This window comes from Phyllobates terribilis, unplaced genomic scaffold, assembly GCF_046119375.1.
Source record: "Phyllobates terribilis strain yellow unplaced genomic scaffold, ASM4611937v1 Scaffold_5__5_contigs__length_657084704, whole genome shotgun sequence".
Taxonomy (NCBI): Eukaryota; Metazoa; Chordata; class Amphibia; order Anura; family Dendrobatidae; genus Phyllobates; species Phyllobates terribilis.
In genome coordinates this window covers 210,008,271-210,028,454 of record NW_027362765.1, presented here as the reverse complement: position 1 = coordinate 210,028,454, position 20,184 = coordinate 210,008,271, and the positions used below count along the sequence as shown (strand labels likewise).

Sequence of the window (20,184 nt, the reverse complement as noted above, 5' to 3'; positions counted from 1 at the left end):
CCTAATGGCATATTCTCGAATGACTCTGTGGTAGTCGGATACATTAGGAGGTGCCCGGGTGAGGAGGAATATAGGAGGGTGGTATTGGATTTTGTGGATTGGTGCCAGGCTAACTCTTTACAACTAAACATAAAGAAAACTAAGAAGCTGGTCAAGAAGTATAGCAGGAGAAACATGGATGTTCACCTGTCACTATTGCTGGTCAGGAAGTAGAGCAGGTCGAGAGTTCTAAATATTTGGGGGGTCCACTAAATGACGTCATGGCAGGTCCTTTTAGTTTACCGCGAGCTGCCAGCAAACCAGGACACATCGGATAAAGACTCCGGGGGCCATCAGAAGGTAAGTATATATTTATTTTTTATTTTTTACCATTCTTTCGGTCACACTATATAAATTCATGCCGGTTGCATGGATTTATATAGTGTGACCAAGTTATCAAGCACTTTCCAAGTGATGTTAGAATCGCTTGGAAAGCGCTTGATAACCCGCATGCGGAAATGCAAGTGAAGAACGCTTCACATCCGCATGTCCCTGGCAGGAAAACGCATGTACAATCCGCATGTACAATCCGCATGCGTTTTTTCTGCCAGGGAGATGCAGAAACGCTCAGGGAAAATCCGGAGCATTTCTGCATCATGGGCACATAGCCTTATAGAGATCTCATGACCGCTGTGCATTTTTTTATGTGACATAAACTGACCTGTGGTGCATGATTGAAATCGGCAACATGTGCGGGTATGCCGAGTTTCATGTGCGGATTTTCCCCATAGATGCATAAGATGTGGAAAATCTGGAGATAAAAGGCTCTGCAGAAACGCACTAAAAACACATGTAATCTGCACATGACTGTATCAATAAAGCTTTTTCAAAGCCAAATACCAGGAAGTATAAAAAAAAACTGCTTTATTTAAAACATGACATATCAAAGAGAGACAAAGAAATAAAATAAAACCACATGTAAAAAAAAAAATCAAAAGGGCAATGAAAAAAAATGCAAGTAACCTAATTTTCCTAATAAGTGCAATTCTGGAGAAAATCTGCAAAATCTAAAACTCAACAAATACTCATCGTGTGAAAGTAGCCTTAGGCTAGGATCAGACCAGCGTATTTTCTCTCATCCGAGAAAATCGGGCCTATTAGGCAAGTCACACTCTGATCAGAGTTTGATCTGAGTGTGATAGGATGAGGAAAAAAATGTCTCCATCTTCTCCATTCTGTGTCCAGGGAAATCGGATGATGTCATCTGAGTGCAGTCTGATGATTTCCACGGACTCATTGACTTGCATGGCTGAGTGCGATCCAACCTGGGCATGCAGCTATGTTTTCCTCTGACCAGCTCGGACCCCAAAGACTTCCAATGGTCCAAGAGTGATTCGATGTTTTGTCAGATCACACTCGGAACGAAAATACGGTCATGTGCACAAGCTCTTACAGTGCTAATAATGAACAGGATATAGATGTTATCCGTGTGCTGTCTGTGATTTTCACAAAACCATACACTTGTATAGGGGATTTTGATCTGTGACTTAGAAAAAAAACAGCATGTATCCCTGTTTTTTTGCGGACTACTCAGTCTGCAAAAAAACATGAACATTTAAATAGCCCCATAGACTATAATGGGTACGTGTTCTATCCGTGAAAAACACAGGCAGAGCACCTATGTCAAAAACAGATGGCTGAATGAGGAAGTACATAGTCATATAGGGTGAAAAACGACATAGGTCCATCAAGTTAAACGGCCTCCATGACCCCTTGCATGAGTTCCATTTTCCTATAACAGCACAGAAAAATATCTAATACTGCTGTAAGCAGTCTAAAATGCATGATCAGAGGTAAAATGGGGCTTTTTTGGAGACTCCAGTTCCTCCAAAATTATGGGACAGTAGATGTTATGACCTGCAGCTCACTTACAATTCCCACAATGCTCTTTGCGTTGATCCTAAATAAGATTAACACGTCCGGATAGATTTTGTGAGCTTTCTCTTTCTGGGCTGGTCGGAGGATTGAGCACATTAATGCCATCCCTCCTGTTGTGCTGCCTGACAATGTAGAGATGTGATTGCATTTTGTAGACTCTGATTTCTCCCCCCCCCCCCCACCGCTTCAATGCAATTCACACTGTGACGGGAGAACAAAAATAGGTCAGAGTGCATTCACGCAGCTTCACTCACCTCTCATAAAACTCATCTCTGTAGTAATCAAAGTCAAAATCGTAGCCGCTGTGGAGAGAGTAGAGAGAATTTTAAATTGCAAGCACACTGGGCCAGAAAGGCTTTTTTAGCCAGGTAGGGAGGCATGAGCATAAGTGTCTGCAAAGCAAAGTATCTCCTGCAGCCTACTTCATGTACACATTACCCCTATTTCCCAATGGATTCCCTCTGAGCCTTCCATCCAGTCAACTTCTGAACACTGCCCCTGGTATCAGCAGAAACCTAAATTACACATTAAAGATGTCATCTATATTTAACCTGTTGTCTGCTGGGAGACTCGTCTGCCATACTAGTCACATTTTCTACACATTGTGTGAAGCTGGGGAGAATACATTTCTCTTTTTCTATTCCCTCATCGAAGAACGCGTGTGCTACATTACAACATAGTTTCCTATGTTTTAAGATGGTAATAAAGAAAAGAAATAGAGATATTGTACTTTTCTCAATACCAATAGTGTACACAACAAGGCTGCATGAATTTTCTCAATCATGGTGTATGTTCACGCAGAGTTCACACAAGTGGATCCTCTTCAAAATCCACATTAAAAAAACTCTTCAAATACTTTTTTAATACTCTTTGATGTCAATTTTGAAGCATATCGAAATTGACATCAAAAGCTCAGAGTGAACATAGTCTTTTCACTGAATTATTGGCGTGAAAACTGAGCAGAAACTCGAGTTTTTGAGGAGTTTTGAGATTTGGAGGAGGTTTTTCCAGGAAGATTTCATTCATTCCTGAAAAATGCCCCAAAAAACGCCGCCAACAATAAATGTAATGCACAGCAATGTAAGGTAAACATTGCTGTGCACATACATGTTCAGCATTTTGTTATTCCTTTTAACAGCTTCAGGAGTGGATAAAAGAATATACATGTTCATTCTTTCTTAAAGAAGGCACAAAGGGAAAGTATGTTGGTGGCGGAACCACCACAAAAATGACAGGCTTTTCCTGAAGTGGTTTTGCACGATATCCTTGTAAAAGCTCCGGCGAAACGCGCGTTGGATCCAGGTCTCACGGGTCAGTACCAGCTTCAATATGTAACACATGCCTTATCCCTATTTACCATTCCCACTTTTATGTTATCTTGATATACATCTAGTACTGTGAGAAGTATACCAGCACTTGCACTTTATCACTATCTCACTTTATTACCTGCATACATAACACTTTAACATTTCATGTGGTATATTGGTTGATGTATTCATTTTGTGCATGTTTTCTCTTGGCATTATTGATACTTTCCTTTGTGTACCTCCTTTTTTCTTTTTTGTGATTCCTTTCCCTATCCTTTTTATTTTTTATTTTTAAAATTATCATTAATAAATGTTATATTTTATATTATATTTAGTTTATGTGTCCTATATATAGGTTTTATGGAGAAACTTGTCTAATAGAAGCTGTGTGCACATAGCCAGTTTCCACTCAGTTTCTGCTCCAAAAACTCCTTGCCTATGTACACACAGAGATTTTCAAGGAGTTTTTTTTAAAGCAGAGCTGAGCGGAAACTCTTTAAATCTCCATTTTAAATGCAAAACTCTTCAAAAACTAAGAGATTCTCCTGTTCCCTAAAATAAAACAAAAATCAGCAAAAAGATTCCATGTACAAATAGCTACTCAGTGGAAACTTCAAGTTTTGAGAAGTTTTGAAACTTGGAGGAGGATTTAGAGAGTTTTTACTTAAAAAATCTGCATTGCCATATAAAAACGTAAATTAAAAGCACGCTGAAAAAAGTGTTCAATTTCACTTTGAAACTACACTAAAAACACTTGTTTTTTCAAGACAAAGACAAAAAAACACTATAATGCCATGTTGAGTATTTGTTGTGCACATAACTGATTGTCAGAAGTCGTATCAGAGCACCCACTTTAGTGTATAGGGCCCGCAATGTGAGCTGTAACATTTTTAGCATTGCTTGTCTACATTGCAATGTTGCACTTGTATCTGTGCAGTCCGTATGTGACTACATATTGAATGCTAAGCGCCATACTTCTTTTACAAGCCCCTATTTGATCCCTGGTCTCCGCACAGCGAGATGTGGGTTACTGTAATGATGGTGTTTAACCAATTCTCCTTTGAAGTCATGTGTAATTTACATTCAAAGAGGCAAGATTTTACAACTTAATGGGATTGGGTTTAGATTTTTTTTTTTTTTTTTGCACCGAGGCCCCGATAAATCCTTGAATATGAGAAATCCAATAATTATTTTAATTGCCTCTGAAATTACTGCAAAACCGCTACAGATTTCTTTTATACTTTCAGTCTTACTAATTGGTTTTAAAAGATAATTGTGGCATGATAACCCTTTTAAAGCCAAAGGGAAATCTGAGTCCTTTGCAAATTGGGTTTTAGTGCTGTTTGTAGTATAGAATTCAGGGTTCAGTGTCAGCAACACTCGGCAGGGGCCACACATAGCCACAAGTGAAAGATCTCTTCTATGACATCCGGGTCATAATTACTAGATATGATGTTTTGATGTCTATCATATTACATTGACTGTAAAATTTTATGAGAAAATGTCAGCATACATAGTCTGAGATCAAAATAATGATCATCTTTTCTCATAGAATACTTTGGAATATGAAATGTCCATATTATTGTTAGGTACAAGGTACTTGACGAAAGCCCCCATCTGGTGCAGAAATACGTTGTACATTTTTAGCATATTTCAACCACAGCCGTAGTACAAATAATATATATGTCCCAAGAAACACAGAGAAATAAACTAACATCACTATATTAAATGTAGGGACGAATAAAAAAAAATACATCGTCAACATTATTCATAATATAATTAATAAAAGCATGATTAAGTATACAAACATGATAACACAAAGTCTCAAATCAATAAAGTGGGTAAAGGGTAGTAATGAATAAAAGAAAATACCCCAAACACGGACTATGCACCCATTATTAAAAGAAGGAGATAAAAAATTATTAGAGTGCAGTACAAAAAACGTTAAGAAGGGCTGAAAAATACACAAAGTACAAGGTATAGATATGATAGAAAGGCATAGAAGCAAGAGTTACCCCTAGAGAAAACAATACTACATGGAGAAACTGTTATAACAGGGAAAATGCCCCAGTATCTGAAGTTGGTTCTCTAAAAAATAACAATATTTTTTAATGTGAATAAAACAACCTGCTAAATAGCAAAATTAAGGTCAGTTGCTGGGACTTTCTTTATAGCAAGGCAACTTCCAATAGAGCATCACCTGTGACTGTTTAGAGGGAATCTGTCAGCAGGTTTTTACTATGTAATCTGAAGACAGCATGATGTAAGGGTTAAACACAGAATTCAAGGATGTGTCACTTATCAAGCTGAGTGTTGTTCTTTACTTACAATGAAGCTTTTATCACTAGGGAACAATAGCATAACTACCGGGAGGAGGGGGGTGCGGTCCCAGGACTCTGAGCGGCCCACCCAGAGCTACAAAGGTAACAACAATGAGTCTGAATCCAAATCCCATTGAACACCTATGGAGAGATCTTAAAATTGCTGTTGAGAGAAGGCGCCCTTCAAATATGAGAGACCCCGCAATTTGCAAAAGAAGAGTGGTGCAAAATTCCTGTTGGGAGGTGTAAGAAGCTTGTTGATGGTTATAGGAAGCGATTGATTACAGTTATTTATTCCAAAGGATGTGCATCCACATATTACGCTGGTGCCAACAATTTTGTCCAGCCCATTTTTGGAGCTGAGTGAAATTATGTCCAATTTTTTTAGTTGTTCCAATACACACAAAGATAATAAACGTGTGTATAACAAAACATGTGTAATTGCAATAATTTTCTGGGAGAAATACAACATTTTCTGGAATAATTTCAAGGGTACCAACACGTTCGTCCATGGCTGTATATCTGTTCCAAACATCTAAGAAAGTGAAATACTACAGCCACTTATAGCTGCATATATGTAATTTCCTCTTCATGTGCAGGGGAATAGGAAAGTGATCCTTGTGTGACAGGAGAGCCCCATGGCAGATCTTAACAAGGAATATTCATTACAGATTAGCAAAAATACCCTAAAGAATTTTGCAGTATATTTTCTTATTGAAAAATGGTCCATGCTTGGAGGATTGAAAATAAAATGAAGTAAGTAGACTTATCTATTATTATTTTATCAGGAATTATTCATTGGGATTTGCATTTATCTCTTACCTGTACAGTGCAGCCGTGGCACGTTTCAGGCCTTTGGGTCTGTTGGGCTTGGGCTCCCCCGCCATGTTGATATCTGTTAAGAGAATTAAGATATGTTGAATCTTCTAAAAGTCTTAATACGTTTACATTCATGAGAAAAAATAAGTACACCCTCTTCGAATTCTATGGCTTTATATATCAGGACATAAAAAACAACTGGTCCTTAGAAGATCTCAAATTAACCCATCATTATTTATGTAACAAAACGAGCCTAAGCTGCAGAAGCAGTGTGAGAAAAATTAAGTACACACCATAAATCAGTACCTTGTAGAACCACTTTAAGGCCACAGCCCCACTATCAGTATTTGGTCAGTATTTTTTCTCAAGAGTGGGAGCCAAAACCAGGAGTGGAACAATCAGAGAAAAGATATAATAGAAACAAGTCACCAATTCTGCATTTATCACCCACTCCTGGTTTTGGCTCCCGCTCCTGGGAAAAAATACTGACCGAATACTGATAGTGGGACTGTGGCCCTAGAAGCAATAACTTGAAACAATCATTTTGTGTATGAGTTTATCAGTCTCTCACTTCCTTCTTGAGGAATTTTAACTTTGCAAACTTTAACCATTCCACCCCCTCCTGTAATACATAGCCATCATCTGTCTATATCAACAGCGATTGGCGCTGGCTGGGATTGCTTATTTTAAATTTTTTAATGCTGCTGTGAATCACTGTCAGTGATATTTAAGTGCCACAATCAACAGTGTGCATGCTCACTGGTATCCACTGGCCCCCGATGTGATAGCGGGGAACCGACAGGTTATCATGGCTTGCTGAAGGTCCCCCTCTGTCGCCGGCATCTTAGTACTCTACTGAAGCTCAACTCACAGTAGAACACAATTTATGCTATACATTTATAGTAGATACATAATATAAGCAATCAAATGATTGCAGGCTAAAGTCCATTTGATGGACTAAAACATAAGATAAAATATAAAAAAAATGTTTTAAAGACTATAAAAATAAAAATCTAAAAGTTTAAATTACCCCCAATCCCAGTTTTAAAACAAAGAAATAACAAATGTAATAATATTAATCATAATAAACATAATTGATATTGCCTCATTACAGGTCCATCAAATTATAAATGATTTAAAACATACAAACACCAGATTAGCGTTTTTTTCAATCACTGCAGTTCTCTAAAATAATGTGATAAAACCAATCAGTATGTCATATGTAACCTAATATGGTATCAATGAAAACTACAGCTCGGCACACAAAAAACAAGCCACTGCACAGCTCCATCGATGGAAAAATGTAAAATGCTATGGGTCTCAAAAAAGGGCTACACAAACATTTTTTTATTTGTTTATTTACAATTTTTTACAAATTTCAGACTATTTTTTCTCTACTAAGATATATATATACAGTATATGTATTTTTATCGTAGGTACACTTTAGCTGTCAAAGACAGAATCTTAAAAAAAATCCAGAAAACACATTGTATGATTTTTACATAATTAATTTGTATTTTATTGCATGAAATAAGTATGTGACACAATAGAAAAATAGAACTTAATATTTGGTACAGAAACCTTTGTTTGCAATTACCGAGGTCAGACATTTGCTTTAGTTCTTGACCAAGTTTGCACACACTGCAGCAGGGATCTTGGCCCACTCCTCCATACAGATCATATAGATCTTCTCCAGATCTTTCAGGTTTCGGGGCTGTCGCTGGACAACATTGAGTTTCAGCTCCCTCCAAAGATTTCCTATTGGGTTCAGGTCTGGAGACTTGCTAGGCCTCTCCAAGACCTTGAAATTCTTCTTAGAAAGCCACTCCTTAGTTGTCTTGGCTGTGTGTTTCTGGTTACTGTCATGCTGGAAGACCCAGCCATGACCCTTCTTCAATGCTCTTACTGAGGGAAGGAGGTTGTTGGCAAAATCTCGCGATACATGACCCCATCCATCCTCCCTTCAATACGGTGCAGTCATCCTGTCCCCTTTGCAGAAAATTACCCCCAAATTATGATGTGTTCCCCACCATGCTTCACGGTAGGGACAGTGTTCTTGGGGTTGTACTCCTCATTCACGGCGAGTGGAGTTAATACCAAAAAGTTCTATTTTGGTCTCATCTGACCACATGACCTTCTCTCATGCCTCCTCTGGATTATCCAGATGGTCCTTGGTGAACTTCAAACAGGCCTGGACATATGCTGGTGTGAGCAGGGGGACCTTGCATGTCCTGCAAGATTTTAATCCATGACAGCGTAGTGTGTTACTAATGGTAATGTTTGAGACTGTGGTCCCAGCTCTCTTAAGGTCATTGACCAGGTCCTCTTGTTTAGTTCTGGGCTGATTCCTGACTTTTCCCAGAATCATCTTTACACCACGAGGCTAGATCTTACATTGGGCCCCAGACCGAGGAAGATTGACATTCATCTTGTGTCTTCCATTTTCTAATAATTGAGCCAACAGTCGTTGCCTTCTCACCAAACTGTTTACCTATTGTCCTGTAGCTCATCCCAGCCTTGTGCAAGTCTACAATTTTGTTCCTGGTGTCCTTAGACAGCTCTTTGATCTTGGCCATAGTGAAGAGGTTGGAGTTTGATTGATTGAGTGTGTGGACAGGTGTCTTTTGTAAAGGTAATGAGTTCAAACAGGTGCAATTAATACAGGTAATGAGTAGAGATGAGCGTTGTTCTACTCGAACTGTTCGCCAATCTCAAATTCGAGCTGTTTTGGGCGGTGTTCGAGCCGGTCGGCGAACACGAACAATTTGAGAAAAATTCGGCTGTTTGAGGTTATGTTCGATAACTGTTCGTGCACCAAAATCATAACTGGATTTTTTCTCAGTAATGATGAAAATTAATGTTAATACGCAGTTTGAGTGTACAGCGGGGCGGGGGGAGGGGCAGGGGATGGATCTCTGCAGGAACAATGAAGATCTCCATTTTTTTTTCTCTTTCCCGCATTTGCAGTGGGGAGGTGCAATCTGTCAGCCTATCAGCAGCGCACACACGGAGAGAAGTGCTTTTTTTCACACAAGCAAGGGCATGTGTGATTGGCAGTGTATGTCACATGTCCTTGCCCTATAAGACCAAGCCATTTTCCCTGTCGCCACCATTTTCTCACTGCTGCAGCTGCGTGTTAGACGGCACCGCTGTTGCTGTGTGCGCTATACCTTGTTAATTTCAAGCCAATTTTCGCACAAATATACAGATAGCTTGGGAGTAGGGAATAGTTGTGATTGCAGTCCTTTTAAGGACTAGGTTACAGCATTTCCTACGACTTTTATCAGGCAGGTCTGTGCTCTTAAATAGATAGATTGTGGGAGTAAAGACTAATTGTAATTGGAGTCCTTTTCAGGACTAGGTTACATCAGTTCCTATCAGTTTTTGCCAGGCAGGTCTGTGCCAGTGCTGTGCAAGTTTTTTTCACAGCATTTGGCTGAATCTAGCAAAGCTAATCCTTTTTGGCCTATTGCAGAGTGTGTTAGTCAGTGGAGTAGCCTATCTGTGTTGCAAGATATACCACCTGTGTATAGAATACCAATTTTTTTACTGCACCTAGTGAAGTAAAATCTTTTGGGCATAGCATCATTCTATTAGTCCATCTATACTGACCTCCATCAGGTTGCAAACTGAATATAATTTTTTTCTGCATCTAGCTCTGAAAAAATATTTGGGCTTCTAGCAGTGTGTGGGACTTGGTCTATTAGTCCATCTATACTGACCTCCATCAGGTTGCAAATTAAAAATAATTTTTTTCTTCATTTAGCTCTGAAAAAATATTTGGGCTTCTAGCAGTGTGTGGGACTTGTTCTATTAGTCCTTCTATACTGACCTCCAGCAGGTTGCAAATTGAATATAATTTTTTTCTGCATCTAGCTCTGAAAAAATATTTGGGCTTCTAGCGGTGTGTGGGACTTGGTCTATTAGTCCATCTATACTGACCTCCATCAGGTTGCAAATTAAAAATAATTTTTTTCTGCATCTAGCTCTGAAAAAATATTTGGGCTTCTAGCAGTGTGTGGGACTTGGTCTATTAGTCCATCTATACTGACCTCCATCAGGTTGCAAATTAAAAATAATTTTTTTCTTCATTTATCTCTGAAAAAATATTTGGGCTTCTAGCAGCGTGTGGGACTTGTTCTATTAGTCCATCTATACTGACCTCCATCAGGTTGCAAATTAAAAATAATTTTTTTCTGCATCTAGCTCTGAAAAAATATTTGGGCTTCTAGCAGTGTGTGGGACTTGGTCTATTAGTCCATCTATACTGACCTCCATCAGGTTGCAAATTAAAAATAATTTTTTTCTGCATCTAGCTCTGAAAAAATATTTGGGCTTCTAGCAGTGTGTGGGACTTGGTCTATTAGTCCATCTATACTGACCTCCATCACGTTGCAAATTAAAAATAATTTTTTTCTTCATTTAGCTCTGAAAAAATATTTGGGCTTCTAGCAGTGTGTGGGACTTGTTCTATTAGTCCTTCTATACTGACGTCCAGCAGGTTGCAAATTGAATATAATTTTTTTCTGCATCTAGCTCTGAAAAAATATTTGGGCTTCTAGCGGTGTGTGGGACTTGGTCTATTAGTCCATCTATACTGACCTCCATCAGGTTGCAAATTAAAAATAATTTTTTTCTGCATCTAACCCAGCCAATAGTTTTGGCCTAATACCACAGTTTGGCCACTCAGCTCTGCTCGGTTACCATCCATTGTTTTTTTGTGCAAACAACTCCAGAGTTGTGAATTAGTTAACCACCAAAATGAGTGGAAAAAGGCCTGCTGCTGGTGGAAAGGGGAATAGGCGTGTTGGGAAGGGGAAAAAAGGTTGTGTCCGTGGGGTAGGTGCAGAAGAAAGACCATCTTCCAGCCAAACTAAAATGTCTACTTCTTTTAGCGGACAATGTGATAAGATCCCTTTCTTACGGCCACGCCAATCGCTACAAATTCCAGATGAGGCACAAAAACAGCAGGTGCTTCAACGGATATCAAGTGCTCCTTTAAGTGGGCTCTCCTCCACATCAACTTCAACATCACAAATACTCCAGTCCTCAAAGGTGTCACCCAAATCGCACTTGCTTCCTCACAGCTCCCAAATCTCCAGCTGCCCGTCTGAGTATGAGGTAGAACAGATGGTTGAGTCTGCAGAGCTGTTTACTCATACTATAGCCTGGGAATCAGAGGTCGACTCCAGCGCTTCTGTGAATCCAGACGAGGAAATGATCTGCACTGATGCCCAGAATCTTTATGAGTCGGATCCAGGACCAGACGCAGAAGGTTCTGACCATAATGTAGACCCTCATTCCCAAACTGTAACTCCTGTTGGTGGAGACAATGAGGAAGACGATGATAAGACTCAAATACCTGATTGGAGCGACAACTTTAGTTTTTTGTCAGGGCAGGAACAGGTTGGCTCTGAGGACGACGGGTGTGATAACGCACAGGGTGATGATGATGAGGTCGGAGATCCCACTTACTGTCAACCCACAGTCAGCCAAGAGATGAGGTCAGCAGAGGAGGTGGAGGAAGATGCTAGTGACGACGAGGTCAGGTTGCGCCTTCCTGGACAGAGACGTAGTACTGGAAGCACGTCAACAACTGCATCCTCAAACACAACTCTGCCTCTCACCACAAGTCGTGGTGGCTCTTCAGGTCGCATGGGTGCTAAGCCTTGCATAGCCTGGGCATTTTTTCAGATCGATAAAGATGACCCAACTCGTGTTATCTGTAACATTTGTCAGCAAAAGCTAAGTAGAGGCCAAAAAATACATAGTTTGAGTACTTCATGCATGAACCGGCACATGGACATGAAGCATAAGTTGCAGTGGGAAGCTCAGTGTGCTACAATGCGGTCTAGCCGGCCGGGCCAACCACCGTCTGCCATATCTTGTGCATCCGCGGCCTCTTCATCCTCTGTGACTGGGGGGACAGCAGTCACACCTGTTTTGGGGCGCAGACCTGCCACCTCTTTACCCGCAACAGCCAGCGTGATTGGCAGGTCATCATTTTCTTTGGAGGTGGTAACACCAGCTGGTCTTGAGCGCTGTCCGACATCGATAGCACCACCTTTGGATCAAGGCAACCTAACATGTCCGCCTGCATCTTCCTCACAGACCGGCAGTTTGCCAGGGACACCCTTATCAACCCCATCTAAGCACAATAGCCAGCCCTCGGTCCCTCAGATGTGGACAAGTAAAAGACCATTTCCTCCTAGCCATGAGAAAGCTAAGAGGTTGAATTTCACCATCTGCAAGCTCTTGGCTACAGAAATGCTGCCTTTCCGCCTGGTGGACACAGAGGATTTTCGAGACCTTATGTCCGTCGCAGTGCCCCAGTACCAGATGCCCAGTCGGCACTACTTCTCAAAGAAAGGTGTGCCTGCGCTCCACCAGCATGTCGCACACAACATCACCGCTTCTTTGAGAAACTCTGTGTGTGACAGGGTGCATTTCACCACAGACACTTGGACGAGTAGGCATGGACAGGGGCGTTACATGTCGCTGACTGGGCACTGGGTAACTATGGTGACAGCAGGACAAGGGGCTGCTGTCCAAGTCTTGCCGTCCCCACGAGTTGTGCGTCAATCCTCTTTATGTCATTTTTCCTCCACTGCTTCTGCCTCCTCAACCTCCTCTCGGTCTTCCACCTGCACCCAAAGCCTGTCTGGTCATGCCACAAGCTTTCTAACTGCGCAGAAGGGATCCTGCACACCTCCTTACTATGCTGGCAGTAGGGCTCAACGTCATCAGGCGGTTTTTACATTGAAATGTCTGGGAAATGTGAGTCACACAGCTGAGGAGTTGTGGTCAGCTCTGGAGAACCAATTTCATGAATGGTTGTCTCCACTGGACCTGAAACCAGGGAAGGCCGTGTGCGACAATGCTGCAAACCTGGGTGCGGCCCTTCGCCGGGGCAATGTCACACACGTGCCTTGTATGGCTCACGTGTTGAACCTGGTTGTCCAGCAATTTTTAGCCCACTATCCCAGACTAGATGGCCTTCTGCAGAGGGCACGGTCGCTGTGTGCTCACGTCCGCCGTTCGCATCCCGCAGCTCAGCGACTTACATCTCTACAGAAGTCGTTGGGCCTGCCACTTCACCGGCTAAAATGCGATGTGCCTACCCGGTGGAATTCAACTCTGCACATGTTGCAGCGACTGTGGCAGCACCGACAAGCCCTGGTGCAATACGTTCTGACGTATAGCCTGGGCCAACGAGATTCAGAGGTGGGGCAAATCACGCTGGAGGAGTGGTCTCAGATCAGGGACCTATGCACCCTTCTGCACAGTTTTGAAATGGCGACGAAGATGTTTAGTGCTGACGATGCCATTATCAGCATGACTATTCCGGTGATTTACATGCTGGAGCACATGTTAAACAGAATTCGGAGTCAGGTGGTGGCACAAGAGGAGGTGGAGGAAGTAGAGGAGGAGGAGTTGTATGCGGAAGGGCTAACATCTGCAAGGTCCAGACGGTCGGCAGCACCAAGGCGGCAGGCATGTGAGGGTGGGGGAGATGATTTTACCAGGGCGCATGGTAGCAGCCAAACTAGTGAGGAAGGTGCAGGAGCCCAGGAAGAAGTGGAGGACGAACTGATGGAAGACTCATCAGATGAGGGAGACCTTGATCACATTTCTGTTGTGCGAGGTTGGGGGGAGAGGACAGAGGAAGGAAGCATGATTGCTACCTCACCACCAACACAACAGGGACTTGGTGCTCCTGGATGCGCAACACACATGAGTGCCTTCTTGCTGCACTACCTGCAACATGACCCTCGAATTGTGAGAATTAGAAATAATCCTGACTACTGGGTTGCCACACTGTTAGATCCCCGGTACAAAAGTAAATTTGCAGAAATTATTCCTGCCATAGAAAGGGATGCACGCATGCAGGAGTATCAGCAGAGACTGTTGCAGAATCTTACATGTGCTTTTCCACAAAATACCAGTGGTGCACGTAGTGAATCTCACAGTTCCAACTTGCCAACCATGGGACCGTCAAGTGTTCAGCACTCAAACCGTAACAGAACCACAGTATCTGCTGGTAACATCAATTTTGCGGAATCATTTCACCACTTTTTTAGCCCATCCTTTGCAAGGCCACAGGAGACAAGAAGTCTGACACATAGTCAACGCCTAGAGACGATGGTACAGGAGTATCTCCAAGTAAACATTGAAGCCACGACTGTGTCACTGGACCCTTGCTCTTTTTGGGCTTCCAATCTGGATAAATGGCCGGAGCTAGCCACTTACGCCTTGGAGATCTTGTCATGCCCCGCAGCCAGCGTTCTGTCTGAACGTGTGTTCAGCGCTGCTGGTGGTGTGCTGACAGATAAGCGCACGCGGCTCTCCACTGATAATGTAGACAGACTCACGTTCATAAAGATGAACAAATCATGGATCCGAAACGACTTTTCTACCCCTGTGTCATCCTGGGGAGAGTAAAAGCTTGATGATTGGTTAAAATCACCCTACCAACCGTTTTAAGCTTTCAAATTACTAATCATGTTTATCTGTATCTTGACTGGAAAATAATTTGGGCTTTGTAGCAGTGTGCAGCACTGATCCTATTAGGCCATCTATAATAAGCTTCACCAGATTTAAAATTAAAAATAATTTTTAGCTGCATCTAGCCCGGAAAATAATTTTGGGGCTCCGAGATGCGCAAGACACATAAGTGCCTTCTTGCTGCACTACCTGCAGCATGACCCTCATATTGTCAGAATTCGAAGTAATCATGACTACTGGGTTGCCACACTCTTAGATCCCCCAAACTTTTCGATCAACCTTTTCATTTTAATAAAGACCAAAAAAATGGTCATTTTTGAAATTATAAGCATTAGCAGGTTGTTAGAAACTGAAATCAAACAGTTTTCAACTCAAAACTTTATTCTAGGTGATGTTACATTTTCACATAGGACCCCTTGTTCGAAAGGAGCTTCTGAACTCTCTCGTCCATTGAATTTGTCAGGTTTTGGATGGTTTCTGCTTCAATTGTTTTGCATGAGGACAGAATACCCTCCCAGAGCTGTTGCTTAGATGTGAACTGCCTCCCGCCATCATAGACACTCCTTTTAATGATGCTCCAAAGGTTCTGAATGGGGTAGAGGTCAGGGGAGCATGGGGGTCACACCATAAGTTTGTCCCCTTTTATGCCCATATCAGCCAGAGATGCAGATGTTTTATGTGCAGCATGAGATGGTGCATTATCATGCAGAAAAATGATCTTGCTGTGAAATACACGGTTCTTCTTCTTGAACCATGGCAGGAAGTGCTGTTTGAGAAAATCCACATACATTATGGAGTTCATCTTTAGCGCCTTCAGGGATCCTAAAGGGGCCGACAATCTCTCTCCCCATGATTCCAGCCCAAAACATTACTCCACCTCCTCCTTGTTGGCGCTGTAGCCGTGTTTGCGTGGGGTGTCCATCAACCAGCCATCCTCCACTCCATTCATCTGGACCATCGAGCGCTGCACGGCACTCATCCGTGAACAAAACAGTTTTGAAATCAGTCTTCATGTAATGTTTGGCCCACTGGAGCCGTTTCTGCTTGTGTGAAGTGGATAGAGGAGGTCGACAGGATGGCATATGCACAGCTGCAAACCTCTGAAGGACCCTGCATCTTGTTGTTCGGGGGACGTTGGAGGCACAAGCAGCTTCAAAAACTTGTCTGCTGCTATGACAAGGCTTTTTTGCCGCTGCTGTTTCAACCTGACGTAATTGCCTGTAGGAAAGAGTGCTCAATTTGCCCTTATCAGCACGCACACGTGTGTACTGTGAATCAGCTACATACTTCTTGATTGCCAAGACACTTCATCCTGATCATCGCACAATGTTGATTGTAGTCATGCCTTGACCTAAACACTCCACAATTTGTTGCTTCTCAGCAGCCGACACATCCTTTTTCTTTCCCATTTTGGCAGAAAATGTAGGCTGCTTAATAATGTGAGAGAGCCTTCTTAAGTAGTCTTGCCTTTCATTGGACACACCTGCCAAACTAATTAGCACAGGTGTCTGCAATTGCTTACAGTGATATAAAGAGCCCTGACACACATCACCATCAATGAGTTTAACTGACAAACAAACAAATTCTTCCCTTATCACTCCTAAACACTTTTTGCATAATAATTTGGAACGCGGTGTACATGTGCTTTTCCACAAAACACCAGTGGTTCACGTAGTGAATCTTACAGTTCTAACTTGCCAACCGTGGTCTGTATGGAATTGTTCAATAAAGGGCCCAAAATTAAGATAACATAGATGGGAGAGGTCTCTATGAATAGGAATTCCTAAGTATTTGATACCCTGTGAGGGCCAGGCAAAGGGAAAGTTGGACTGGATGGAATCCTATATGGATTTAGGGAGGGAGACATCGAGGGCCTCAGACTTCGCTGCATTGATTTTAAAATTTTACCATGTAACAAAGTGATCTATTTCAGCCATAACAGCAGGGATGGATATATGTGATTGAGTGATATATACTAGGACATCATCAGCAAATAGAGAGCACTTGCACTCGGTGCCTCCCACCTCAATCCACCTAATATTGGGGTTATGGCGAATTGATGAGAGCAGGTGCTCCGTCACTAGGATGTATAAGAGAGGGGACAGAGGACATCCCTGCCTTGTCCAATTGGTGATTGTGAAAGGTGATGAAAATGTTCTGACGCACCCCCTGGGCCTTGGGACACCCGGAGCCGGACCCTTTTTGGTGGATGCTGGTGGTTGTAGTCTTCGTGGCGGCGATCCGGTTCCGTGGCTCAGGGCGGTCAAACCAGTGGCGGAACTATTTATGTGGTTTTGATGTTTAAATGTCCGACTACGCCACCCGTGGATTGCGGTCAGAGTGAACCGCCGCTACAGGGCAGACCGCTAAGGCTGGTGTTGTGGGTGCAGCAGAGCGTAGCATAACTCCCCACGGGAGGAGTATAGCCTCAGGGCAGTGTATGCGGAGGATGGGGGTGATGGTGCAGGGCAGCAGCAGTAACGACACGGAGTCAGTGATGCAGTTCAGGGCCTTTACTCACAGTTCTTATTATCCAGACCACGTCTGCAGGTAACGGCTGCCCACGTCGTACTGTGCTCACCAGGTGAGGGGCTCAGACAACTCCCAGATAACTTTGGAGCGCTTCACAGGACCCCCTTTGTGTGTCCTTTGTCTGGCCTTTCTTACCAACACTTCTGTCCGGCTGCCTCGGGCCTCCTCTTGGTAAACTTGGCGCCAGTTTCCCTGACCCTATGTGGTGCCTTCCTAGCTGGTGGAGCAAGGGGCTGCGCCACATAAAATGTCAGAGCCTCCGGTTTCTAGCTGAGGGTCGTTTCCTGCCTCCACTAGTTCGGGGACCGGTCTCCCCCTTTGGCCTGACCCCTCCACGCAGGTGGATTCGGGCGTGCGGTGGCGACTCGCCCGTCCGCACCCCTGGGATCCCTTCATTCCTCGTTCCTGGAGCCTTCTCCGCTCCTCTTCCTTCCTTCTCCCTCTTGCAGGCCTGGGCCTCTGTTACTAGGCCCGCCTCCGGAGCAGAGCTCATGCAGAGCCCCTGCTCCCTGCCACTTCTGCTCAGACTTCTCTGCACTGAACTAAGATGGTGCCCACCTTTTATACTCCCTTCTCAATGCACCCAGGAACTGCTTCCTCCCTGCTCCTGCACTGCAGGGTTCCCCTTCCTCAGTGTTCCCTCCCCCCACTCCAGCCAGGGACAGGGACTGTCGTGCCCATCTCAGGGGCATATTGGTCGCCCTGCCCCACGGCAATGTGGTGTAATGCATGCAGGTGTCGGGTCCTGATCCACACTCCATCCTTATCTGAGAGTGAGATATCACACCTCTGGGTGAGGTGCAATACGTCTGTAGCAACCGAGCCCTCGGTGCTACAGTTCCATTTATCTTCAGCCTAGGTGATGTATTGTGATACAGGGCCGTGATTTTGGCTATAAAAGGGTCCCCTAGACCCCTACCCCAAGCTTTTTAAGAGAATCATATATGGCGTGCCAGGAGACTCTATGGAATGCTTTCTCAGCATCCAACGAGAGTATCTACTTACAAATTTTTAACTGCATCTAGCCCAGGAAATACTTTGTGCCTAGTAGCAGTGTCTGCTAGTCAGCGGATTATCCCGGCTGTTAAGCAAGCTACACCACCTGTAGTTTGGACACTTAATTTTTTCAAAGGAAATGCTTCGGGACCACGGGATACTTAGTGAAGAGCATCAGGAGGCACCCCAAGGCATAGGGGCTGGGACTGGCACTAGGATGCCTTGCGGTGGACAGCCGAGCTCGATCCTTATAAAAGCTTTTTAACTGCAGCAGCTTTAGTGGACGCTACTGGAGCTGGAATTACGCGGCTGCTGGCATGAGACTTGCCCTCCAATAGATCCTTGTAAATGGATTTAAAGTGTATTCATTCAAATTAGAGGGACAATTTAAATTAAAAAGCTTAGAGCTGCCTCCACCACAGGGGGGCTCTCTCGACCCACCAGCGGACAGGCACCAGTATTGGGAGAGGGGGGCTGGCCGTCAGGGTTCACCGCGGCTCTGGCACAAACCCGGCGACACGGAGGTGGCACGGGCAGGAGCGGACTGGCCGTCTCGGCTTCTCACTTTTTGGATTTTAGAAGGGCATGACATGCCTATATCTGTGTCTCCCCCTCCTTTTACTCCTCCACCTCTTTTCTTTTCGCATGACTATATGTACTTGTCACTTTTCCATGTGTTAGTTGTGTCTTCTGAGCAGTTTGTCAGCTTTTGGACACCTTTGAAGGTGTTTTCTATGTGTTTCTATGTGTTTTTGTTTGCCTGCCATTGGTTTTAACGGTGTTCGAAGGTGTTCGACGAACAGTTCGACGAACAGTTCGGCGAACACACGGGTGTTCGACGAACCGAACCGAACTCGAACACTACGGGGGTGGCTCAACACTAGTAATGAGTGCAGAGTAGGAGGGCTTCTTAAAGAAAAACTATAAGGTCTGTGAGAGCCAGAATACTTGCTGGTTTGTAGGTGATCAAATACTTATTTCATGCAATAAAATCCAATTTAATTATTTAAACATCATATTTAAACATCAAAGCAAAAGGTGGCTACTTTGAAGAACCTAGAATATAAGACATATTTTCAGTTGTTTCACATGTTTTTGTTAAGTATATAATTCCACATGTGTTAATTCATAGTTTTGATGCCTTCAGTGTGAATGTACAATTTTCATAGTCAAGAAAATACAGAAAAATCTTTAAATGGCAAGGTGTGTCCAAACTTTTGGTCTGTACTGTATATGTATATAAACTATGCAAATTTGGTATTGGCATAATTGTACTGACCTGAAAAATTATATAGCCAGTCAATTTTTACTGCACAATGAATTCTGTAAAAGCAAAACCCGAAAAACAATGATGAAATTACATTTTTTTAAAAAATTTCACCCCATTTCAAATTCTTTTCCCGTTTCGCAGTAAGTGATACAGTAAAATGAATAAATAAATTCAAAACTACAACTTGTCCAGCAAAAATAAGTCCTCATATGACTATATCGACAGAAAAATAAAAAATGTTTTTTGGAAGAAGGGGAGAAAAAAATGAAATAATGAAAAATTGTCCAGTTTCAATGTGGTTAAATATAATATTTAAGTTTGATTTATTTCTTAATTATGTACATATAATTCCTAAAAAAAAATTATATCATTAATCCTTTGAGCATACAAGTGGATCCCACTGGCTCAGTAGTAGACAATGCCATATGGAGTTTCTAAGGAAGATTCCAATGGAGTTTATTTCCAAATAACTTAGCAGAGTATATCCTGATAATGATAGTCATGGGCTCTTGCCCCA

General features: G+C 42.8%; 1 protein-coding gene across 2 annotated transcripts in view; it reads right to left on the bottom strand.

Annotated features, from left to right (window-relative positions):
* The window catches only part of RALY (RALY heterogeneous nuclear ribonucleoprotein), a 337,971-nt gene that overhangs the window by 23,481 nt on the left and 294,306 nt on the right, over positions 1-20,184 (bottom strand). The window contains exons 4-5 of one of the 2 annotated variants that reach the window (XM_073683763.1): positions 6,368-6,440; positions 2,172-2,219 (exon numbers count right to left, since the gene is read on the bottom strand). In XM_073683763.1, the coding sequence (XP_073539864.1) occupies positions 2,172-2,219; positions 6,368-6,440 (121 nt within the window). The remainder of the gene's footprint in view (positions 1-2,171; positions 2,220-6,367; positions 6,441-20,184) is intronic. The other variant, XM_073683764.1, reaches the window with a different exon arrangement.